The sequence below is a fragment of the Ruditapes philippinarum genome, unplaced genomic scaffold (genome assembly GCF_026571515.1).
Source record: "Ruditapes philippinarum isolate M1 unplaced genomic scaffold, ASM2657151v2 ctg6396_1_1_1_1, whole genome shotgun sequence".
Lineage (NCBI taxonomy): Eukaryota > Metazoa > Mollusca > Bivalvia > Venerida > Veneridae > Ruditapes > Ruditapes philippinarum.
The window spans coordinates 257,405-282,901 of NW_026859113.1; the positions used below are offsets into that span (position 1 = coordinate 257,405).

Here is a 25,497-nt window from a genome sequence, read left to right on the forward strand (position 1 = left end):
AAGACAGTAAAAGAATCAATTTAGATATTTTCATTATTAATTAAGCTAAGGTTTAAACATTTATAGATCTACTAACTAATAAATTTTCTCAAATTAAATTATCAAATTACTCAAAAGTTTTACCCTTCTTAAATTACAGAAATACTATACAGCGTTTATTTAATACAATATACCGTCTTTTTGCCATTGTCTTTTGTAGCGTTTTGAATAGAACAAACGACACATGACTGTCATAATTGAATGAAAATAGTCGGAATATTTGTGTAACTATTGATACTTTAAACGGTTTTAAATTCACTTTCCTGTTGTAGTGTCTTTATACATAAGATTCAGTCGGTGCGGTATCAGCTCATTCTAAGCCGAAAGTGTCGCGTATGCTTCAAAGAAGAAGTAGACGTTTGTAATGCTAGTCAGAAAGTCAAAAACAAAACAACGGTTAAAGGAGGTAAGTGAATGTTAATAACATTCCGATGCAATGTTCTTTAAATTTCTAATCCGTTTTTTACTATTCTTCCATTAAAATGCTTTCCAATTTTTTAAGTTTTGCATACCATTGAAAACTGTTCCATAAACTTGCTAAACATATTTGACTAAATGAATGTACATTATAATTGTGTAATAGATATTTTGTTACTTGTATAACTACTTATTTGATTTTATGAAGGTTTTGTCTTCACAAATAAGTAATAAAAAGAGCATCGAAACACGAGGCTATCTGATTTGTACGAGGGGGCGTATCCCCCGAGTATTAATCAGATTGCCGAGTGTTTTGATGTTCTTTCTCTTTTGTATCATAGTCAAACATTAAAACACGTTCCCTTTTGTCACAATATGAAACCCCGAGAAAAAGTAACCAATGAACGAGCATCTGAATATGATATTTCTGTCGCTTTCCCTTTCTCTTCCGTCACAATAAGTAAACCCCAGAGAAAATGAGCCAATCAATGGGCATGCTCTGATGTGCTGGTAACTAATACCTGCACTCCAGTTAACGCACTGTGCATGTATATGTATACGATTTAACTCACACATTTTCAACAGAAAGGTCCCCAAACTATGATACAATTATATTATGTACGCATAAAGCTTTTCTGTTTTCTGATAACCCCAGTCAACCAGATCTTGATTATTACGGCTTATTTATTTTGCATGTGATCAAATATGGCGATATAATGCATATTTATTTTGCTTTCAGTGCAATGGAAGTGTATGCCCAGCCACAAAATTAGAGTGATATTCGGACAGAACAAATTGATGTCAATAAATGCGTCACAAAGAGCTATGTATTTCAAGTATGCAACGATAATAAGGACCTTTCTTGCCGGGACAACTGCTGATGTTCTACGCATGCGCTTACAGCAGGTCGTAGACGCAAGTTTAATGACACTGAAAAGTTTCTTAAACTATCACAAAGTCAATATCATTCTAGCTTTAAGGAAAAGTCAAAGCTTTCTCATCCTAGTTTTTCCGCCTTCTGATATAGCACCAGATCCATCGGCTTGGAACACACAACTGCTTTGCCTTGTTCTTCGGGCGTCCAATTGTCTTAACGTGAGCGAACAAGATGACGTCATATATTTGTCAAAGATTTACAAGCGTTATTTCAACAACAGGCTACAGGATCCCGGATGTGGAACTATAACGAAGAAGGGATTCATTGCAAAACAAGAGTGGTTCAGAACATGCGCTTCGATTCAAAGGATAGTTGAAGTTGTCGACGACCCTGAACTCATAAAACAAGTTCGGATATTCATCTGTAAAGTTGAAATGGAAGGGAAATCGCCAAAAGCAAGAAATAAATCTCAGTTGAGACTTGAGTCATTTGTTTCAGAACTGATCTCTGGTGATAAGCTACAAAAGCATCGCGATAGCAATTTAACCGACGAGGCCAAGCAAATTGTAAAAACAGAATTTAAAATAAGAAAAACTCCCAAACGTAAGCAGCGGCCATTGTCAGCGGATACTGTTCTGAATTTGGTCAGGAAAAATGTCGACAATACAATACAATACAGTTGCTCTAGGCCAACATCGGCTACAAGGTCGGTAATGTCGCATTCCTCACGACGAAGCTCAGTAAGAAATTCTAAGCGTGGAACCATTCGTTCCGATAAAAAGCCATTTATTAAAGTTAAGGTAAATAATGACAAAGTTGATGAAACAAAGTCGTCTGTTGCCCAAAAAGAGAGAGTGAAAAACAGGAGCTTAAGCATTTCAGAGAAGAAGAGAACCACTGCCAGGAAAAGGCCTTCTTCTGCTATAGAAAGAAGTACCACTAAAACATCAACCAAAGCCGGTGTCTGCAGGAGGTCAAGCATTAGTTTGAAACATGAAAGACTGTATAATTCGGAAAGTAACGATACAAGTTTGTATGCTGTCAGGGATAGTTCAACTACTTTGTCGAAAGACGGTTCTAGAATTTCAAGACCAGGTAGTGCCAAAGAAAAACGGCCGACAAAATCAATACTTAAGAGGCAAATGCCTTTACATGTAAAAACACTCAAGCCAAAAAACGAAAATGAAAAAGTTTCTCCTGAAAAGTATTCATATGCTCCAGACAACAAGCGAAATAGTGAAATAAAGCGTGAAAATTCTATGATTTTGAAGGGTATACGACCTAGTTCAGGACGACGGCAAAGATCGAGACGGTCGAAAAACACTTCAAAGGAGACTGTTATTAGAAAAAAAGAACACGATGTAATTGATACGGTTATTTGCGTACCAACGGCTGAACCCGACTTGACTGATGAAAATAATGAAAACCAAGAAAATGAAGTAAAGCAAAAAGTCACTAGTAATAAAAGCAAGAAAGGCGACAAAAATTCAAAAGAATATGAAGAGACCAAAGGAGATAAAGCCAAAGAAAAGACTTTCACTTGTTTCAAAAAGCTTGGTACAGAAGGGAAACCGAAATCAGAAGAAAATGGAGATGGCAGAAAACGTAAAGGTATAACATTCTTTTCTGAAGATGCCTGTCGATATATCGTTATCGTTCCTTCTGATAGGGAAACAAAAATATCTGTCATCTCGCAATACTTTTAATATTCATTTTCAAATATCAACAAATGCCAATCTATCTTTAGTTACTAGTATATTCTAATGAATTAATTTAAAGGAGTAAATTCATTTACTTAGAAAGATATGATAACGGAGAAGAAAAAATGCATTAAAATTGATGACGCGCCGCTGTTTGCACATTTTTCATATGCGAGACCCAAGGAGTAATACAAAAATAGCTTTCTGCAATGACGGCGCTGTAGTTTCATTATCGTACATGGCATCGCAATATCATGTGAAACAAAACCTATTTCATTGTACGAAAAAAAAAATAATATAATAAACAAGAACTCGGAATTAGCGTATACGATAAGACGTATACTTGTATGCAAGAATGGCGCTAATTATTGATGCACTTTTTTGTGCAATAACATGAACATAGGCCATTGGATTTATTGAATCCCTCGCCCTGCGGGCTCGGGCTTTAAATACATTCCTGTGCTTCTACAGATATTGGTGCACAAAAAGATGCATCTTTTCCTATGGTTATCATAGCTGGTCTGTTTTAGTGGTGCAAGACAGAACTGCTCACAACAAATTTTTTGACCGGAATTTGTTTTATTGTACTATTTCTTACTTTTTTCTTTTTTGTTTTTCTTAAAGTTTTTGATGAAAACATGAAGAAAATCGCCAACGAAGTATTGGTTCACCAAAAGATTCATGAAGCTGCGAATAACACACTTCTACAAGACAAAGAATTTGTTGACGAATTTTTCGCATTCTTGAACGAAAATCACGTTACAAAGAAGTTTCTGCGCGCGCAATCTGTTGAACCGCGTGAATCATGGAATCTTCCAAATGGAACACATACGCATTTCTCCTTCTTTCTAGCGTTCGTTTTTAGACACATTCACACTACAGATATAAAAATGGTTTCCTACGTAGTAGAGAAGATGTTACTTCGGATGAGATGCAAACATAGTGCAGATCAAAGAACTCGCGACAGTGATAGTAAAACTATACATGATACTGCAGGAAACGGCGAATGTCTTTTATCACCGGAACATGAAGACAGACGAAGGGTTTATCAAGAAGTCTCTAGTTCCGTTGACTGTGAGCACCGCAGAAATATATCTAGACCTCGTAGTGCATCACGTGACGGACGCTCATCATCGTCAATGTCATCGAGAAGAAGTCGAAGTTCACCGAAAAGGACAAGACCTGATAGCCGAGACGACAAACTCAGGGTTTACAGAAGCACGTCTATAACAGAAAATCTGTGTTGGAAATGCATACAGAAAGAATTGGCTTTAACGGCATGTGTACATTGGAGTAACAGATACTTGTGTGATTTGTTAATATCGGAAGGTGTCGTTTACAAACAGGAACATTTATCGGCTGCTGTCAAAGCGGGCGATTTGATTGCACTTGTAAAAATTGTAGACTTTTTAAAGAATAGAGGGGTTTGGAATAAATCAAGTGCTGAAGTAAGAGATGCCCTGTTTTTGGCGAGAAAGCTAAAGATGTACAAGATGGTAGAGTTTCTAACGGAAGAGAACATCGAGGATGAAAGGATAGTGAACAATAATATATGTACGCCATGTTTCATTGCCTGATTCATAACAGGCCATATTGTATAGCCAATCAGACTCATCCTATAAAATGTTTCATTGTTATTTTTACTTTCATTATTATTGTTTATACCATGTTGTCATTGAATTAAACTATATCCATGTATTTCTATATTGAAATCTGACTTAACAGCATTAAAAATTGTTTGCATTCAGTTTAAGAAAGATTCCCGCTAATTGCAATTCTTGTTTTTCTTTACATTTAATTGACATAAACAGTTTTGGACGCGTAGGAAAATAAAATGCTAATTCACACAGCTGTCAAACCTATGTTGGACAAGGAACTAGCCGAGTCTGATATAGGTTTTACAGCTGTTTAATGTTTAATGACTTCTTTTTTCACATTTTTAGCTCGATGTTTGGTTAAATTTTCGTTAAGGTCCATTTTCACAGAAACTATAAAAGCTATTCAGATCAAACTTGCTATACATATTTATTGTCATAAAATGACACCATTTCAAAAGGGTAGATAATCCAAAAATTATTTTATGCAAAGTCATGCCCCTTTTTCAACTTAGATTTAAGCCCTGATTAATCTTTTTATTAAGTTCTATTTTCTCAGAAACTATTCAATACTTTCACTACAAACTTGATATACATGTTCACTATCAAAATATGACAACATTTCAGTAATATAGCTAATTTTTCTTTTTTAAAGTTATGCACCCTTTTTTCTTTATTTTGTTTCTTCTAAGGTTGATTTCTCAACAGAAATGTCCAAGACTCGTTTTATTGAGTCCAATTGTCAATGATAGTCATAGATGCAACATCTCTCGCACCCACAAGTAACGGCGTAATCAGCCTTTGAATAATTCCAATTCAAGGTAAAAAGTTATATGGGTCAACGAGAAAACACATTGTATTTCATACATGAATAGAGCTGTTTCTAATTAATCTTTGGCATACATATGGTTATTTGAACAAATTGCATGAAACTCAATCACTGGTATTTGAAACTGTTTTTCTCGAACCTCTTATCGTCTGAATAACAGATAGATATCACAACTTTCTTAAAACTTTTGTGATATTCTGAAGACGTATTCGAAGAAAAACACCGTAACCCCCTCATTGGTGTATATTGGAACACTGACTTTTGACAACACTATCAAGATTTGTTTGTTTGTTTGTTTGATTTTACGCCTTTTCCCAACAGTATTTCAGTCATATAGGCGGGTAGTTTCCTAACCATCGTTCCTGGAGAGTTACACCAGTACTAGACAACCTTCCTCCGCGCTAAACTACCAAAGCATCTCCCGGGGATCGAACCAGAAACTTTGCTCCAAAAATATGCTTAAGTAAGCAAAAATCTGAAACCGAATCATAAAATAACAATATATTTCATACCATACAATATATATATATATATATATATATATATATATATATATATATATATATATATATATATATATATATATATATATATATATATATATATATATATATACATTGCATATTAATATGTATTACACAGATTTAGGTAGAGATGCTTGCCCTTTGAATGTAAGCAACTTTAAAGACTTGCCTATGCTTCAGACAAAACGGCACGACCAAACTCGGTTCTTCTTGCTGTTTAAGCATTTAATTTAAATAGAAATGCATTAGAGTTTAATGGACTATTCCTCATCCAAAAACATGCAAGTCTATTACAACATGATTGCTGGTGGGGGTAAGTCTGTATGATATAGCTCGCCCAAGCACTTAAGTTAACTGCACTGTGCATAAATACTTCAAGCTACATGCCTCCAGATAAGCCCAAATACTTCAAGGAAATCAAAGGCTTTCTTAGAGTTTAAGAAAAGTAAAAAGATTCAAGATTCAAGTAATGATTTTCATGTTACGTGCCATTATAGACTGATTATGAAGTATTTATCGCCATATTTCTACTGCGTTATTACGCTCCCTTCGCAGTTCAATGAATACACTTACGTTAACGTTATTTCAAAAAGTGAACGCTAGTGAAATATTCGGCCGATGCGCAGGCGAGTACTGGGTTATAATCAGTAAGGGATTTTTTTTTGCATATTTTGACCTCTTGTTGGTAAGTTACATGGATTGTATTTGACGTTTGCAATGTGCAAATCATTTTCTCTGTTAACTTCACAATATTTACTTTTAAATAAATTTCAAAGGTTTTCATGAAAATTAGCAATAATCTGGAGGCATTGTGCTTTAACCTGTTAAATTTGTGAAATGGGTTCACCCTGCTTTTAATTTAAAACAGTCCGTTCATAGTTTAAGGATTTTAAATATTAAAGAAAAAAAACACTAATATTCATCACTTTTGGTTCTATAAATCAAAGTAACAAACCAAATTCACATGAAAGAATAATAAGACATATCTATAAAACATATATTTATGGTTATATCATGGAATGTATTTAAACAGAATGACTTAGAAACAAGAACTTGCACAATATCATTCACTCAAAGACTTATATACATGTATGTATCTATCTACAGAGGAAAAATGTTTTTAAAAAAGTTACTTTTGAACAAATTCTAGGCCGAACTTCCTACATGTTTGTTATGATGAAAACAAAGAAAATGTGATACATAAAGTTACTAGATGTACGTGATGGTGAAACAGAAATAAATCAGTTACATAAAATGAAATTATCAATAACATCTGCATTCCCTAAAGAAATATAAACAAAATTTGCCTGACAATGTGATATAAGTTTTCCAGTAGCTCATCAAAGCTGTGGTAAAAGTATGACGAAAGTATTTCACATTCGTAGATCCTATTGATCAGCGTCCACTTCTTGTTTGTAACATGTTTTTAACCCTTACAAACTTAAAAGACTTGTCCATCCTTCAATCTAGACCAAACCATTCTTTTGTTAGTGAAAGTTTCAAAATAAAAGTATAAACAGAATAGCGAACAAGTGTAGCTAGTAGACTAAAGGTTATGGTGGGTCTGTCAATTAGTTAAGCAGGTAGGATGGATTTTTGTTCAATTTGCTATTTTTGTTCTTGCATAGACAACTTGTAAGTTTAATAAGGGTAGACACCCACATCCTCCAGCATATACAGATACACATTTATGTCAATAAAAACTAAATAATATTAATGATGAATTGTCCAATTGCACATGGGTCATATGTTTATGACGTCATTTCAATATTTTAAAACAATAAGCAACACAAGTTTATAAACATTGATACAATAGGCAGTATATATATAATGACTGAAAAACAAATGTATTTGGAAATTCTCGGGTTGTTATATCTTTCCTCACTGTCCTGTACCCTTAACAATTTTTATACAATGAATGTAGGTAACTACAGTTGTCAGTCCGTTTGATTGTACCATGATTATTGATCTATTTCTTTCTTTAACACAATTCTGTCACTTCAAAATCAACAACTGACGATATATAGTTTTCCAGGGCTTTCTGACACCAGCCATTTTATTTCTGATAAAAATAAATGGACATATCACGTGACTTGTCAACGTTAGTTTCGTATTCGCGTATTGACGAAGAAAAATAAATTGGCCCTGGCAAGACATATTATAAATTTATTAAAAAGTTCTGATATTTCTGATTTGACATTTTTAAAATAGATTTCATTTTTAACCGCCATTCAGAGTATTTTTTCCTGAATTGCTATTTTTAGATTGCGCATTAATTCACATTGGATTATATTTCACAATATTCCCGCCAAGAGTAACGTCTTCGACACTGCATTCAAATGATGGATTCTCAATTCCGGAATCAAAGTTCGGCTCGTCCCGTACCGGATCCGGAAACGTTATTTTGTAATAAGTGTCAACTCTAGAGGCACCTGTATCTTCAACGAGGCGATCGTGGGCAATATTAGCGCCACGGAACCTGCAAAAAGAACAAATTAAATAAAGTCCTACCAAAGGAACACGAAATATTTGTTTCTGAACATGAGTATCTACATTTTAATGGTCAATATGCTAACAAATATTGGAAGTTTGGTGGTCAATTGAGGCAGCTTTTATCTATCTAACACGGTGTCTGTTACGTGATATTTTCACTTCTAAAAAAAAATTGCAAAACACTTTATTGCATTTATTTTACTCAGTACTGTCGGGAAAACCATCGGTAACTTACTTTTTGTTGTAAATGTAGACAGCTGCAACCACTATCACTAGCACAGCGACCACACCCAATACTGACAGGCCTATCGTCAATGCTGGACTACCATCTGATAAATAATAGAAAAAACACGATAAAAAAATGAAAAACATAAAACACCCCAGCAAATATAACAAAACAACTAGCATGAAAATAACAGATTAACAAAGACAACATGTAAAATTTAAGAAAATCCGGTCAAGTTAAAAGGAGCCCCACAGAAGTCAAAAGGCTGGAAAAAACACCATAAAATAAGAAATCTTAACGGATTAAGCGAATCACTTAAAATAGAAATATATGCAAAGGATAATAAAGAAATATACTCAGAATGAAATTGAGTATGGATTTGTTTGTGTGTCTCTTAGCAAGATTTGAGTGGAAGGCGTTGCAACGTTTTTCATGTTCGAATTATTTTGCACAATAAAAATGATTATTCTGGTAAAACGGGTTTATGGAATGATCTGAAAATTTGCACACATGTTATTTGACCAGACCTCCATTAAATAGTACTCAAAAATCGAAATAATATTACCAGTACCATAATGCCAAAAAAACCCTCATTGGAGTCCCTTTAAACTTTAGTAGGCAGTGCTCGTTTTGCATTTGCGATCTAATTTTGTTTTTCGTGAGCATCCACTTCCGGGTTTTTTAAATATTTTTTTTGCATAGTAAGCCGAATATCTAAACTTCTTAGTACTTTATATGATGATTACTGACATAAGTAAATAAAATTTTCAAGGCATTTAGTGAACCTCTAAATAATTTTAAAACAATATATTTATTACCTCTTTTATGGCTTAAAACCTTTATAGCTTGGTTGTCTATATCTGAAATAATAATTAAAAATAATGACATTTAGTCCTCACTGGCTTAATATTACAACGGTATATTATTGTCAAGATACTAAAAGTCCTGTTATTAAAGATCAATTTATAGAGGTCTTTAAGAATGTTTTCCCGCCAAAACAATTCTAACATCGGCGTAAATCGGCCATTTCCGGAACGTTATTTTTCACAATCTTCGGTGCGCAATATCTTTTTACCTTTTATAACTGGAATTAGTGATTGTGAATAATTTTTAATGCAAAAAAAACAACAACAAAAAAACAAAAAAGAACCAAAAACGTTTCGGAAATGATCGATTTGCTAAGATATTTACCGATGTATGATTTGTTTTGGCGGAAAAGCATACCTTTAGCCTCACCTACACTATAAAATGTCATAGAGGTGAATGGCAAGTAGCAACGGTAACCACTAGACAACGGACGTCTCATCTCAGTTCAAAGATATTAACATCCATGAATATATTCAAATGTGAGTATCAGTTTAAATTAATATATCTTATGTCTTATACTGAAGTTCAGTGTATTATTATAACGAATAGCTATTAATAGTATCACACATTAAGATAAAAAAAAGTTAAGAATAACACTGTTGGACGACTAAACGACGAATGAATCATATTTAAAGTAAAGTTGCAGACTTACCGTCCACTTCCCGACAAGGATACAAAGGATTTTGGTCACCGTCTGAGCATGCGCATTTGTAATCTTTTCCGGAAACAGGTAAACATAGATGGGAGCACGTGCTTTGTAAACATTTGCTGAAAACTAAAGAAAAAAGCTCGCTTAACACATGTCATGCTCACATAATTAACTGTTTTATTATACCTCAATATATCCTTCAATGTAAAACTCCCATAGGCCTATCAAGGTATTATATTATATTATAGGCCTACAATTGTTTCTAATTGATTATCACCCTCCTGGGATATATTCCCCGGGGAATATTTCTTACATCACCCTGGGACACATTACTCTTACATAACTCCATATTTAGCAATTTTTCCTGTTACTTTATGTTTTTTGGTGTAAGGGAAATAACACCTACATACCTCCGTATTTAATAATGTACTAGTTAATTCCCTTCGACTATTTTTTTTATTTTAAGTCAATTTGTCACCATAAATATTGTAGTTGTTGGTCTTTCAGTATAATAAAAGTTGTAGATCTTTCGGTATGATAAAATAAATAACACAGTCTGTCGGGGTGATAGAGGCTATTGCCAACTCTTGAACTGGGATATTTCCCCGAGACGCATGATAATATGCCAGTTCAAGAGTTGGCAATATCCTCTATCACCCCGCCAGTCATGTGTTATTTATATAAAATCCTCCATGGCGTTGTTCGGTAAGTATCATATTTAAGATGAACTAAATGATTTATAGCATTAATTGTTTTGAAGAAATGTAAAATTATCTCAAGCCCAAAAACAGATTAATAAACCGGAATACCTCGACAATTATCAATAAACTGAAAAGTTGCGATTATTCATTTATATATTATCCTGTCTATTATCATTGCGTTACATTGAAAATGGCGGCGCCCAATTAGAAATGACACCGTAAATTTCACTGATAGGTATAGAAATCTATATATCTTTTAATTGCTTTTTATTTGATTTACTTTCAAAAATACACAAGTAGTCTAAAGTCGGGAAAGCCAAAGCCCTGGCCCGATTCGCGGTCCCGTACTTTGACTTCCATGCATTATAACTAATCCGGCAAGATATTTAACAACACAACAGTCAAGTTTTCTTCATTTCTTATATATAAATGATAGGATTTTCTTTGAATTACGTCAATTCGCCGTAATGAATGAAGTTGTTGAATTCATTAGCTGCTACAAGAACTCCAATATGAAAGTTAGTTTTAGTAATTTTTGTGAAATATCATTCAAGGTAATATGCAAGACAAAGAATGAAACACGGACTGTGGAGCAACTGTATAACGAAATCTTGAAAAAGGTCGTCTACCGCATCAGCAGTTTTCCTCGGGCTAGATATTCCGGTCTGTACCTGCAGTCTGTGTAAAATTATTATAATATGTTGACCCCGTACTGATCAGATATCATTTAATCAAATTTTAGAGATTTTAAATGCATCAAGCTAAGAAAATAACTTTTTGTATTTAAAAATGGAACATCCCAAACAGACCGGTAAGACCATTTCAACTTCATGAATTCCCGATTTGATCTTCATGAATTTATAATTTTCCCTTCGTGAATTCACGTATTCGACATACGGAATTCACCAATTAATTATTTCAGCTTCATGAATTCCTGATTTCAACTTCACGAATTCACTATTTGAACTCATGAATTCACGATTTCAGACTTTACGAGTTCACGAGTTCAACTTCGTGATTCACGATTTCAACTTCATGAATTCACGATTTTATCTTCAAGAATTCACGATTTCAACTTCACGAATTCACGATTTCAACTTCGTGATTCACGATTTCAACTTCATGAATACACGATTTAATCTTCAAGAATTCACGATTTCAACTTCACGAATTCACGATTTTAACTTCACGAAATCACGATTTCAATTTCATGAATCCATCATTGTGAATTCACAATTTCAACTTCTCGAATTAACGATTTCAACTTCATGAATTCACGATTTCATCATGAAGAATTCAGGATTTTAATTTCATAAAGTCCCGATATCAACTTCACGAATTCACGATATCAACTTCATGAATTCAAGATTTCATCTTCATGAATTCCTGATTTCAACTTCGTGATTGACGATTTCAACTTTACGAATTCACGATTTCAACTTCTTGAATTCAACTTCGTGAATTCACAATTTTAACTTCACGAATTCACGATTTCAACTTCATGAATTCATGATTTTAGCTTCGTTAAATTGAAATCCTGAATTCACGAAGTTGAAATCCTGAATTTGTGAAGTTGAAATCGGGAAATTCGTGAAGTTGAAATCGGGAATTCATGAAGTTGAAATGTTCCCACCAGTCTTTCGTACATAACCTTAGTGACTTCAAAACTACCAACTTACCCGTTCTGATATCAGTTTTCTTATAACCAGTTATTCCATTTAACTTTGAAAATGTTGAAGGTCCAACTTGCTCCAGTTCTCCACCATCTACACTTAATCTGCTTATATGTCTAGAAAAATAAAGAATTATTCATTCACATATCTATTATATGCTTATGTATATTGATGATTTTATCATCACATATCTATTTTATGTATATATTTATGATTTTATAAATGTCCCTATGGGCCTACGGCTCGGGTTATATATTCAAACAACCTTTAACATAGAGCCATATTACATGTCAAACAATTTTGCAACTATAAATATACATGAACAGTTGTTTTATCATGAAAATAGTTATCGTAGTTTTATATGAATACCATATTTGAGGTCTTTAAGAAAATAATTTCCAGGCACATCATGTAAAAAAACCTAAGTCGAGTCCCTTTAATAATAATCAGAGCAACACCCTCTTGGAGCAAAAATTGTTGGCGAGAGTTGTTGCTCTTGATTTGGTAAAAATTGAATTCAGGTGTAGTGGCTTTATAGAGGGTCGCTATGTAGAGGTTGTGCCGTACTTACTTCCGAAACCAGTCTGTGATGTAAAGATTATCTCCAACAAGTGTCATGCCGAAGAAATGAGCCCTCGGTTCCGAGTACAATATTTTCTTCACCCCTGTATCGATGTTGATCCTTCCAATAACTTCATGTTTTGCGTCCACCCAAAATAAATTCATACCTGAAATAATCAAGCAGACGACAAGACAATGACCATATCGTATACTTCAATACCAGGTTTCAGACAAATTCCGACACTGCACTCAGTGTTACGGAATGAGACGGCACTGACCGAGTTTAACCGGATAACTTGTGGTCAGTCGAAACATTTCGGTTGTTATCAATAACTTATCCGATGATTAACGGAAAGGGCCGAGAAGATGCGATTAAGAAATAGTTCAAAATGATTTGCGCTTTAATCATTTATTCCCTGCGGTCTGGAGACCGCAGGGTATTGGTACGCGTTTAACTTTTGAGGCATGGAGGAGCACGTGACCGTTTTCGGTACATGGAGGAGCATGTGATCTGTAAACCGTACATGATTGGTTAATGGACCTTTTCGAAAACCTAGCTAAATACCGTTTGCCGGTACGTTACGGATTTACCTATAGGGAATTAGTCCGAATTACACCTAATTAAGAACAAAAAACTATTACGTGATATTTCTAATTTTCTATAATTATGTTACCGTTTAAGGTGGAAAAACTTGAATGATGTGTTTGAAAATTTATCAATGTTTCTTTAATATCTATCTTAAATTTTACAAACAATAAATTGTTTAAACTGAAAATCTACAAAATTAAAATATTCGTAGTGGCATCTGCCATAACAAATAGAGATATTTTCTGCGTAAAATTGTGTGTTTACTTTATTTATTTTTTGCTCGGAATTATTCATAAAATGGTAGGCCTATTTAATCATTTTCTTAAAAAGAAATAATTGTTTTATGTTCGACCTTCTCCGGTCTTCAACGGTCACCAGTTTCCAAAGACATAGCTAGCTTCTCCTATATTGATCGTTTCTTCAGTTGTCAACTATATTCCTGATACAAACGTTTATTTATCCCCCCCCCCCCCAATAATGTTGAAAATAGTTAAATGAAATATCTTTATATCATTAAAATGTTCACCGCAGGAAAACATTTTACTTGTGTTTAAGTATACGTGCGTATTTGTGAATCTTAATGATGCTGCGTACGCCCTGGTTTGTTCTCCGAGTATATGTAATTTCAAAAAGTAAAAAAAAAAATCAAATGTTCCCTAGGTAATGTTAAACACAACGAAAAAAGTCTGATTTCTTCTCGTATAGATACTAAAAAATTCATTATGAGAATATCGGATGGTTTTTCTTACATGTGCATTTGAATAAGCACAGAATATAACTAGGGAGATTCAAATAGAAATATAATATACTTACTTTTCACATCTAAAGCAAGAGCATTAGGCCATGAGTTCTGTTCTAACGACATAATGATACTTCTGTTACCACCGTCCATGGTTGCCCTCTCTATCTTTGGCTCCTTACCCCAGTCTGTCCAGTATATTACCCTGTGGAAAAACAAAAGCGATCTGTGATGACTTGTGTCCCCTGATGATAGCCATTTGCATGTTGCAGCTACTGTGTACATGTAGCAGGAGACACATAATCATTAACAGGGTAAAACTCATTTTTATTCAAGGACTATATCTCTGCCAAAAATCATTCAAAGGAAACCCCATTTTATATATGCAAGTACTTGAGGTACCTATCAATCCCGTAAATTATCTTGAGGAACACAGTTTTAAAGACAAAATCATAAAAAAATGATGGCTGACAAGGACGCATCGATCATTCTGGTTTTCAAGCAGTTTCCGACCCCTAGCAGTTTTTCGGCCCTTTATCATTTTTAATCCAGTACAGTCTATTTTTTCAGTTAAAGCATCCATGTTACTTTATCTATCAGAGAACTATTTGTTTTCTATGCAAAACAGCAGTTAAAAATAGTACAGCTATTGATATGTTTTTAAGTGTTGCCTGTTGTTTAAAGACACAAAAGAGAACATGAGACATTTAAAGATAAGCAACACCTGGGGAATTCTAGTTTGATTGCCCAGGCACAATAACTGAGAACCCATTCTAGGTAAATTGACTAATACTTTTAAACAATATATTTGCAAATGACACAGAAAAGGTTGGGATAATATTATTATATTTATTTGATAAAACCATCTTAACATTGTTTCCTGGTACTGAATAATATTCCAAATAAAAAAGGTCCGAAAACTGCTATGATATTTTTTTTTATAAAATTGAGAAAAGGTGTTACATGTCAGGCCTTAATTACAATTAAAAATAAAATTAAAGAGCAACATTAAAAGCATGTTTATGCCGGACAGGTATCTAACTTTGTTATGTCAAAGGTTTGTACAATTTTATTTTATTTGTTATTTTTGGCTGGAAACTGCTAGGAAACCAGTATTATATGCATTGTAGATTTTGTTTATTATATAAACTAGAAACTTACGTCCTCGTCTGTCATCAAATAAAACTTGTGTTGAAACCTTTATTCGAACCGGAAGTAAACGTTAAAAACATACTTACCCTCTTTCCGGGTGCACGATTATGTCCCTTGGTTGGTCTAATGACTCATTAACGATTGTTTTATAAATGTCTTTATTTTTCAGCGAGACAACTACAATGACCTTGTCAAACGTGCACGTGTAGAAGAGTAACTGATTTATATAATCAACAGCGATGCCATCTGATATTGATTCTGCGGAGAAAACACGTGTATTATGAATTTTATAATACTGCATGTTGGTAACGTCGCTTTTCATTGGACAATTGTGAAGTGTATATTATAAGTTTAAATTTTAGATTTTCGACAGGTTATATGGCCTTGTATAAACGATTGTTTGGAAATATAACCCGAGCCGTAGTCAATTTAAGTCTTACTTTTTCTCTAAAAAAGACGTTTGCTATGTTATAAATTTGTTATAAAGATTCCTGACAGGTTACATGTATATGGTTTGTCATACAACAATCTACCAGCTCGGGTTATATAATATTATTATGCAAACGAACATTTAATGAGGGCCATAAAACCTGCCAAAAAATTGATTACTAATAATATCTACGTTTGCATGAGTCAACAACAACTACATTTTCCTCACTTGAGAAAAAGAAATAGGTGATTCTGTTTTGAATCTGAATGATATCATATCCGTTTGTCACTGGAGGCCATAATGTTTCACAGAAATAATTGACTTTTCATATATATTTTTAAATACTTTCATAACATTATTTTTTGAACATTAATGTGAATATAAAGATATTTATTTTATCTATTTTTAGATATTTTGCCTATTTTTAGATATTTTATCTATTTTTAGATATTAACAAAATGATAAGGATACAAAATTGTACCATTTGGTAATCGTTTGAATACTTCTTCTTGGAAACCATCCACTTGCGCTTTCATGATGACATTTGCCATATTGTCGCTCCAATATAGGGTATTTGTAAATGGATTTATATCTATGGCCACGCCCTTATAGAAATTGACCAATGGTATTGCGCTGACGTCACCGGTGCCAATTTGAATCTGGTAAATTTGTTTCTGATACGAATCCACTGTAACTACGTAATTGTCCGTTTTTACGCCTTTAAAAACAAAAATTAAAGTACAAAAACTATATACATCTAACAGTCATCCAAAATAAAGATAATTTCTTGAGAAAAAAATCTGCATCTATATTTTTCTACGTTAAACACATTGTTTATTGTGCTGCCTTTAAATAATTTCATATGTAATATTTTATGATATTTTATGTTTTGGGTATTTATCTTATTTAAAACATGTAGAACGAACTGCATTTCATATCATTCCTTAGAGATTTAATGAGAAATACTTAAATCGTAATGTTTCAAAGTAGAAAAAAAGCGATAAGTTTATCAAATTTGTGCAAATCAAAAAAGGACAATATCAAAGGTAGGATACTGTATCGTAAATATGTGTATTCTTATGGTCTTACTTGATGTACATGTTCTCATGTTTTCTTCCAATGTGTAACCAACTCCGCATTTGCATATATAGGTAGTATTAGCCGTAGGAATACACAGGTGCTCGCAAAAGTTTGTGTCGTCATCGCATGCTCCTGAAAGAAGTTCGAAATTTTAAATAAGTGGACAAAAGTAAATCATTGACAAACATAATTGGTATAAAAAATCTAATGAAACTGTGTTTATGTTTTACGATATATTAGTACTGAACATGTAACATATATTGCCTATAAGCCCATTTTTTGAATCGAAGGCAGATGTATCTAATCACTGCAAAATGGACTGCCGGCATAAAAGCCGTCATTGTCATAATTTAGAAAGATTCAAAGTGCTCATGCGCCTTTATTACTTGAATGCTTGCTTATCGGCTTTGACGACTAAAATAAATGCTTCTAAACAAGTGACCAAGGCTGCGAGTCACGAAACTTTCCGGAAGTTTACGAGCCAGCCAGTGATGAATATTTTAGGTTCAGCCATTGCTTTTTATTGTCCAGTACTAGGAGATAATTATTAATTCGATATAAAGATATGAGGAAAATAAAAGTAAAAACAATTGCACCAAAGGGTTGTATTGTCTGAAATATTTAGAAAATAATTCGTATAGCTGGGTATGCCAACGCACTATTTCATTAATTAAAGCTTAACAGCAAACAAAGAGTACCTTTAAATTCCGGTTGATTATGAATGTCAAAGGTTACAATGTCAGAAGCCATACCAGCATGTGGATGCAAGATACCTCGTACTTTCTCTAAGGTATCAAGGCGAGCAGCATGAATACCGTTCCTCTGATCCGCCTTGTCCGTCCATAACAAATAATCCTGTAAATACAGTTCGAACCTGAGATTATGCTCAAAGATATAGATATATTATGACAAAGTGACAACTATTCTTCTTGCCAAATAAAAAAACATGTCAGTCTTGATTTTTATTAATTTTATTCTTATAATGTTACACCATGTACAGGCCAGACAGGATTTATGCTGCCCTGAATTAAATCACTAGCATGCAGTGTAACCAAACCGTAATCAGGATCAAAGTATTGTGGGTTTTGTTTTAGTTAATTTTATACCATAACACGAGAAAAATGTATCCAAAAGCAAAATTGAAAATTTTGAAAAATGTATTTTTAAAGTAAAATATTATGAAGTGAACAAATAAAATAATTTTTACATTGCAAACCGCACTTAAAACCCATGTCAATCCTCTTTGAGAGATCAAAATTAGAAAAAATAGACCTTAGTTTGTAAGTAACGCAGTAGAAACAAGGTGAAAAATACTGCAATACCGGTCATAAATCGCACATAAAATAGGACATTATTGGATTTATCTTGAATCATTTTACTATTCTAAAAAAATCAGTACAATTTCAGGATAGAAGCAGTATTTGCCAAAGATACTGTTACATTGACAATTTTATCTTGTAATTCATGCGATATAAAATTCATATATTAAACAACTTTTGTTAAACAAATATTAAATAAATAATAAATAAATAAATCTTGATAAAGTAAATAAATATAAAAAACTAAATAAATAATGAATAAACAAATAATTAAATAATTTATTTTTTTTACATTTGAAAATTTGAAGTAATTAATATAAAAATGTTTTAAAACATTTTTTATGCTTAATCAATACGACCAGCTCCTTTGACCAATATAACTTGTTGTTCTCGTATGTACTTACTTGATAAAAACTAATACCGAAGAAAGTGACTTGTTCGCTGATCTTTTCATATGGTACAGTTACTTCCCCTGTCGTCAAATCTATACAGCGTACGGAATACAGTCCAGAATCTGCCCAGTATAGTCTAAAATAGTTACAAGGTTCGTTATTAGTCCCGCTAATTTTGTATATCTGCTATAGAAATCAATTAACGTTTTAGGAACTTACCGCTTCAATTCATCCCAAAATTTCTTTTTTCTGGGTGACATAACATGAAATCACGTCTTTTAAAACTTTTGCCCTACGCAGAATGCGCGTGCGCGAAATGAAACATCCGTTGCTATGGAAAGATCGTTCTGTTATAAGGTATATTCGGTATTTTACCATGAGTGAATAGGTTAATGTCAAAGTAAGTTTACATTTTGCCATAAGTCCTTCCCATTGTTAGTTTACTTTGCTTGAACAAAGAATGACTCCAATTGCCCAAAGAAATTTCTGTAAATATCCATCAGAATTGACCTGTAACGTTCCATTCATAAAAAGAATTGGGCAGTCTTTCTATATTTAAGGCAGATTTACATCCTATTCTAAACATTTTCCAACAAAACAGTTGGTCAAACTCCATTATAACAGTCAATCTTTTGAAATATAAAGTCATTTCAGCTCAACTTGGCAATGAAAAAATGAGCATAATGTCACTTTAATTTAAAACGCCAAATAACTTTATAGAAAAATATATCCGCTGCGACATCTTTCATAGGTTACAAACATATTCATTAAGGAGGCGTGTTTATTTATCAGTTTGACCAATGACCATCGACCCTTTCAGGAACAGTGAGTACAGACCTGTGTAAGCTACCAGTTATGCCCTTCACCGTTACCCCCTTGTAACCAATAGTGATACAAGTATACAGCCAGGTCAGCCGGCCTTTTCATGCAATCCGAACAGCCTAGCTAAATTTTGTATTTTTCTGTTGTAGTTTCATATTGAAATCCTTTATACTTCAAGAAGACTGTTACTTTAAAGGAAGGCGAATCCATTACACAAAACCAGATATTAAGTGTTTAAAGATGAGGCAATTTGGAAGCCAGAGTGGCGTGTCTCAATACATTGTACTGAATTTTGGAAGCCAATTTTAAGATGGTCACAGTACTAATAGGCATATTCGGCAGAAATGCAGAGTATACACTTCATTTCGTTTATTGTCAAGAGAAGTACACTGGGCCCACGCCATGATAGGACTGGCGCCATGGCTGCAACTAAAAATGTAAAGTATTCTTTCCTCCTTTCGTCCATTGGCAAGCTTTTGTTTATTGTCAAAATAAGTAGACTGGGCCCACACCATGATAAGGTCCCATGACAGCAACTAAATTTATGGTTAGCTATATGTGATTAAGCCATAAAAAGAAAGGACATGACACCAGATTAATTGATTATATATTTTAACATACTCACCTGTCGGTTGTGTAGTCAAGGTACAGGTGGTTCGGGTTCCAACCTGAGATTCATTTACCAGCGGCCCTTTTGCTCGATCCGTCCATGGATGCTTCAAAAGATCATACTTGTTTCACCTTGCTCGGTCCAGTATAACTTTCTAAAAAAATAAAATAAATACATAAATAAATAAAATAAAATAATGCCGAGATCTTCCAAATTAATCAACAAATCAATAAAATTATGTCTCAACCTCAAGATAATAATTTAAATGGATAGAATATTTAAATCATATGTCTTGTTAATTATATTTTTTGCCGCCAATAAATATTGACTTGGTGTGCCAATTGATAAAAAAGATGTTTCAGAAATCTTTAGTATGGTAACTAATGAGTTGAAAGGAGCGAAATGGTTGCAAGCTTGACAAAATGGCTACCGAGTCATACCGAAAACCAAAAATGCAGGGCCGTATTTTCTCCAGGCAATTGATTTTGAAGTTTAAATTCTATTTATAAATCTTCATTTATAAAGACAATGCTTATAAATGACACAATCATGTTTAGGTTTCAGCTTCCTAGCTTCTGGATTGACACAGATCGTGTTCACATTTAACAGGTCATGTTCAAATTAGATTACACAAAGTGTGTATTTAGGTCGTTTATTCAAAACTTTTATTCAAATCTGTAAGTTCAGAAATTAATTAAACAAGACAAAACACGTGTCTGCCCATTCTGTATTGTTCCAAATAAAGATTAATTTCACAAAAAAAATATCTTGTTCAACCAATTTTGGTTGATAACTTTTTCTTATTATAATGTACTTTTAAGTTGATTAATCACCATAAATAAGCTAAAAACAACAACAACAAAATATGCTTAACCCGGCTACTATTAATGCTGGCTGACGTTAACAGTTCTCACTGAGAATGAAAGATAAGTACATTGTATATTGATTGGTTGAACATTTGAACAAATGATTGGTCACAACTTTGCCAATTTTTCAACGTAAGCTGCCCAAGAATATGCAATTTTTAACGACAGACCACCATTTTCAAATATGTTCAATACCAATCACGGTTGTGAAGACTGTACGGATTGACAACCATAACTCACCCTCTGGCAGGATGTACAGCAATACCGAAAGGTTGGTCGAGGTTTTCAATTATAACAGATGGATACAACCCGTCTTTCTTTGCCATGGATATATGGTTATATGTAAGGTCTGTCCAGAACAAATTACCTGATGACCAGTCCAAAGCCAACCCTTTGAAATGACAAAAAGTGGTTTCAATTCGATACAGTGATTCAAATACAATTTAGAAAGTGACAGTTATTTTACAATGGGTGTGTGTGCATATAATATTTATGAATAGGTAATATTCATTAGTTTTCATAGACAACACTACTTCAGTACAATTAAAACGAGCGCCAAGTCAAAGGAGACACTAGTATTTGAACATATCAATATACTTGAAACGTGTTTCATGTCTAAGAAAACAATGCGTCAAAGATATTAACTATTGACACATTTGTTTCTAAAATAGACTGCTTCCTGGTATTTGATGACCTTACATGCATCAAAGTCATGGACACGAAACTGCGAATATAGTTATTTGAAATATAAGAACATAAATCAACGGGAACAAGACACTTCCTTCCCCAGATTTCCCTCAAATTTTGAAGACACTTTACACCTCAATACACTTCACCCCCTTAAATTAGTAAGATACTTCACTCCTTATCAACAAGGCAGAGATTCACTTATACCATCTCTGATAATATCCATTCATACACCCGACTTCCGGTGAGGCACCGAGTATGGAACAGAACAACATGTAGAAGAGGACAAATGGCAGGACATGGAAGAAATTACATTATACTTTATAACACCATGTAAGCTTTAATAAATCACCATGTAAGCTTTAATAAATAGAACTATAGGGGAAAATATCCCATTTTCGGAAGAACTACGAGTATAGATCCTTTCATTTAAGACATTAGCGTAGAAGAGTTTTTTCCCTTACCGGATGTGACGTCAATGGTAAGCTATTTACAAATGCGTAAATAAAGATCATTCAATTATAAATATAACATGAACAAGTTGACTTGTGCATACATAACTTCCACATCAAGACAATAAATAAACAAATGCTTTAGATTACTGTTGACATATTCTGAATCAGAATGATAACTAAACATCTGGAATCTCTTCTGTAAATCTAAGGTAACATCCTAATTATTAGATGAAGATTGCTAAAAGTTATAATTAAAATCTAAAAAAAATATTCGTACAAATTAAAAATGATTTAGGAAACAGCAAAACATTATAATACCTTGAACATCTCCAACGCCTTTTATGATGGACGCCCCTGGTTCACCTATCACTAGGTTAATTCGCCCAATACTTTTGGTCACGTTCTCTGTGTAATACAGCATGTGCTCACGTGCATCAAATGTGAGGCCAAAATTCCCTCGCCCTCGCTGGAGGAAGCATTGAGAGTCGAGGGAAACGTTATACAGCGACATATCGGGTAAATTTACGGGATAATAGCATATAGCGTCACCTATAGCATAGATATGACTCGGCATCACGAAAAATTTCTCCCCCTGAAAAAATCAAAAAAAATTTTAATCAGAAAAAAATACGTAAGTTCTGAAAACGACTTAAAATATTAACCATTTGGAAAATGGGCAATTTCCGCTTTTCATGATAGATTTGAATTCTATGTAGTCCCCTTTTGTGGGAAATTTTAAAGGTCGTTTTACCTTTCCCTGCACCTGAAGGTCATTTTTTACCGATTCCGCATTACATATCATATGAAAATCTGCCATGAACTTTGTTGGTTTTCCCATTTAAAATTGTGTTGAAAATATATGACGCATCAGGGCTTGGTTAAAAACTTTTCTGTCTGATATTATTGAATAAAAATGATACTTATTAAATACGTAAAAAACCCCGTGTATGAGTCCCGTAAGAGGGGCAAGTTTTCTTTTTTTAAAATTGCTTTTAAGTTTTTACAATTTTTAAACAAAGGAATAAAAAAACTACCAATAACTGCACGAAAGCTCTTTAGTTCAAAAGTGGCTTTGTATTAAGACGGCACAGATCTGACATGTGTATGTTTTTACTTATCTTGTGCGCACGAAAAAGTAACTCATACGTACGACTTAATTATCTTGTGCGCACGACATAGTTACCCTTAGACATTACTTAATTGTCTCGTGCATACGAAATAATTACTCGTGTGCATGACATAGTTACTCGTGCTTACGACTTAATTTTGTCGTGCGGTCGACATAGTGACTCGTGCGTACGACATAGTTACTCGTGTGCACGACATATTATCTCGTGCACAAGAGATAGATAAAAACACACACATGTCACCTCTGTGTCACCGTAGTATATTCATATCTGAAGTATAAAATGGTGAAAAAAAGCATCAGATTAAAAAAAAAACCTTCTTTACCTGTACATGAGATTTGATCTATTTTGTCTAGTATATATCCGTCTCCACACCGGCATTTGGGTCCATATAGGGGATCATTTACACAGATGTGTTGGCAACCCTTGGCATCACATTCAGCTGTTAACAGAATGTAGAAGACATAGATTTTGATCACATTTTGCTGCATGATATTCAATGTTCTACTTTTTTACTTTCGCCTATAACCTTGTGAATCAATTTTAGGGATATCAAAAAAAAAAATTTGCTCTTGGTCAGCCAGCTGTATCTAGCCAGTTCAGACTGCGCTCTATATTGGTGGGTAAGGCTTACCGTATTCGGCGTAAGAAAGAAAAGGTTAAAGTAAGGCTTAGTGTGATCACAGCCTAGACGTGATTTATTTCATCAGACATATTTCTTTAACTTTACTTTTAATACATGTCATCCGTGCCGACAAAAGTTTTGTCACATGAGCTTCCACGTGTTTTGATTTGTAGTTCAAATTTCACACCATTGACAATTAGTAAAAAAAATTGTTAGATATAAAAATATAAATTAAGTGAGTAAACGTTGTTGAAGACAATACTATTTCTATTGAACTTCAACATAGCTGTAAAACCTATATCGTACTCTAGCTCCTCGTCCAATATAGATTTTTAAGCAATAGAATTCAGTATTGAACTTAACGAGAATAAACTCTTAATATGAAGATGATAGAGACTAATTGGTTTGAAAAGCGTTATATTTTCTCGGAAACAGGGGAGAGAATCTGTCATTACTTACAAGAGTTGCCTGCCTGTAGGGAATCGTCGTACATTATGATACCATCCGGTATGTATCCGAGCTGGTAGTTGATCTCATTATTCCCGGTCAGTTTGTCATACACTCTTAGATGACCCTGCATTTGTTCTGTTACAAATAAATATTTCTGAAATGGAAATAATTAGAAAAAAATGTCCAAGAAACATAGCCACAAAAGTGTATAGTCCTTTGGACTCGTAAGTTCAAATCATAAGAGTAATAATAATTCATAAAGAAGGCAATGGTCGTCTGCAATGTTTACAAGATATGATCCTTAGAGTCGCCACTTAATTTGTTTTCTGCTACATGCTAAAAACCTTCACAAGTTTTCACTGATTTTTTTCTTCGAAGGAACCGTGAATTCACTCATTAGGTGAAAAGAATTTACTTTAAACGAAAAGAGAAATAGATTATTAAAAATATCAAACCTGAAATACTGCTATTCCGAAGAAAATCGTTGCAGATTGATAGGCCACAACCCGTCTATTGTTGCCAAGGAAACCAGCACATTCTATTGTATCTTTCTTACTGTCCACCCAGTACAACATGTCATCATTAAAGTCTATTGTTATACCACGCGGATTGTTGAAATATCAGTGTCCAATTATCGTTAAACGATTTTCTCCGAGAAGATCCGAGACTTCAATCTTTGAAACAGTACCAGAATCGGTCCAAAATAAATACCTACAAAAGGAATGACAAATATTCAAATTATAATACACATGTACCTACAAATATAAGAGAAATTAAAAATAAAGTGTTTTAAAATATGTCTAGCAAAATAAATCTCAAACATATATTAAAAAACACGATGTCGAGAGAAAAACCAGCATTAAGATATATGCTATTACATTTTCATCCTGTAATGCAGAAATGGACATAATGTCTGCTTCCGGTGCGCGCATGCGTCTATCATTTGGAACACCAAGCTTATTATCAATGATCAGTCATTATCCAGAGTTTGACGGAAAGAGCC

General features: G+C 33.6%; 3 protein-coding genes across 3 annotated transcripts; 1 reads left to right on the top strand and 2 right to left on the bottom strand.

The window, feature by feature from the left end:
- The first annotated feature begins 246 nt into the window (after positions 1–246).
- LOC132755271 (uncharacterized) lies at positions 247–4,737 on the top strand. The gene is made up of 3 exons (XM_060746111.1): positions 247–445; positions 1,196–2,944; positions 3,658–4,737. The coding sequence occupies exons 2-3, from the start codon at positions 1,210–1,212 to the stop codon at positions 4,608–4,610; spliced, it is 2,688 nt and encodes an 895-aa protein (XP_060602094.1). The 5' UTR covers positions 247–445; positions 1,196–1,209; the 3' UTR covers positions 4,611–4,737.
- Positions 4,738–6,894: 2,157 nt separating this feature from the next.
- On the bottom strand, positions 6,895–22,858 carry LOC132755272 (low-density lipoprotein receptor-related protein 6-like). Its single transcript, XM_060746113.1, has 15 exons — positions 22,611–22,858; positions 21,391–21,541; positions 20,300–20,438; positions 18,865–18,988; positions 17,840–17,996; positions 17,151–17,273; positions 16,543–16,779; positions 15,718–15,889; positions 14,554–14,684; positions 13,162–13,318; positions 12,597–12,706; positions 10,220–10,342; positions 9,519–9,560; positions 8,710–8,803; positions 6,895–8,460 (listed from the first exon to the last, which is right to left on the bottom strand). The coding sequence occupies exons 5-15, from the start codon at positions 17,889–17,891 to the stop codon at positions 8,259–8,261; spliced, it is 1,443 nt and encodes a 480-aa protein (XP_060602096.1). The 5' UTR covers positions 17,892–17,996; positions 18,865–18,988; positions 20,300–20,438; positions 21,391–21,541; positions 22,611–22,858; the 3' UTR covers positions 6,895–8,258.
- LOC132755275 (low-density lipoprotein receptor 1-like) lies at positions 22,838–25,098 on the bottom strand. Its single transcript, XM_060746116.1, has 4 exons — positions 24,950–25,098; positions 24,504–24,648; positions 23,745–23,861; positions 22,838–22,884 (listed from the first exon to the last, which is right to left on the bottom strand). Exons 1-4 carry the CDS (start codon positions 25,067–25,069, stop codon positions 22,838–22,840), a joined length of 429 nt encoding a protein of 142 aa, XP_060602099.1. The 5' UTR covers positions 25,070–25,098.
- Between the last annotated feature and the right edge of the window lie 399 nt (positions 25,099–25,497).

What these genes read in the sequence shown, in the direction of transcription:
- LOC132755272 (XM_060746113.1), bottom strand. Translation starts at nt 17,891, where the DNA reads ATGGCTTCTGACATTGTAACCTTTGACATTCATAATCAACCGGAATTT. An exon ending in TCCTTGTCGGGAAGTGGACG is followed by an intron (nt 9,561 to 10,219) that starts GTAAGTCTGCAA and finishes TTATTATTTCAG; the next exon opens with ATATAGACAACCAAGCTATA. An exon ending in GGTTTTAAGCCATAAAAGAG is followed by an intron (nt 8,804 to 9,518) that starts GTAATAAATATA and finishes ATTATTTATCAG; the next exon opens with ATGGTAGTCCAGCATTGACG.
- LOC132755271 (XM_060746111.1), top strand. Translation starts at nt 1,210, where the DNA reads ATGCCCAGCCACAAAATTAGAGTGATATTCGGACAGAACAAATTGATG. An exon ending in AGATGGCAGAAAACGTAAAG is followed by an intron (nt 2,945 to 3,657) that starts GTATAACATTCT and finishes TTTTTCTTAAAG; the next exon opens with TTTTTGATGAAAACATGAAG.
- LOC132755275 (XM_060746116.1), bottom strand. Translation starts at nt 25,069, where the DNA reads ATGTTGTACTGGGTGGACAGTAAGAAAGATACAATAGAATGTGCTGGT. An exon ending in CCTACAGGCAGGCAACTCTT is followed by an intron (nt 23,862 to 24,503) that starts GTAAGTAATGAC and finishes TTCTGTTAACAG; the next exon opens with CTGAATGTGATGCCAAGGGT. An exon ending in AGATCAAATCTCATGTACAG is followed by an intron (nt 22,885 to 23,744) that starts GTAAAGAAGGTT and finishes TGATTTTTTCAG; the next exon opens with GGGGAGAAATTTTTCGTGAT.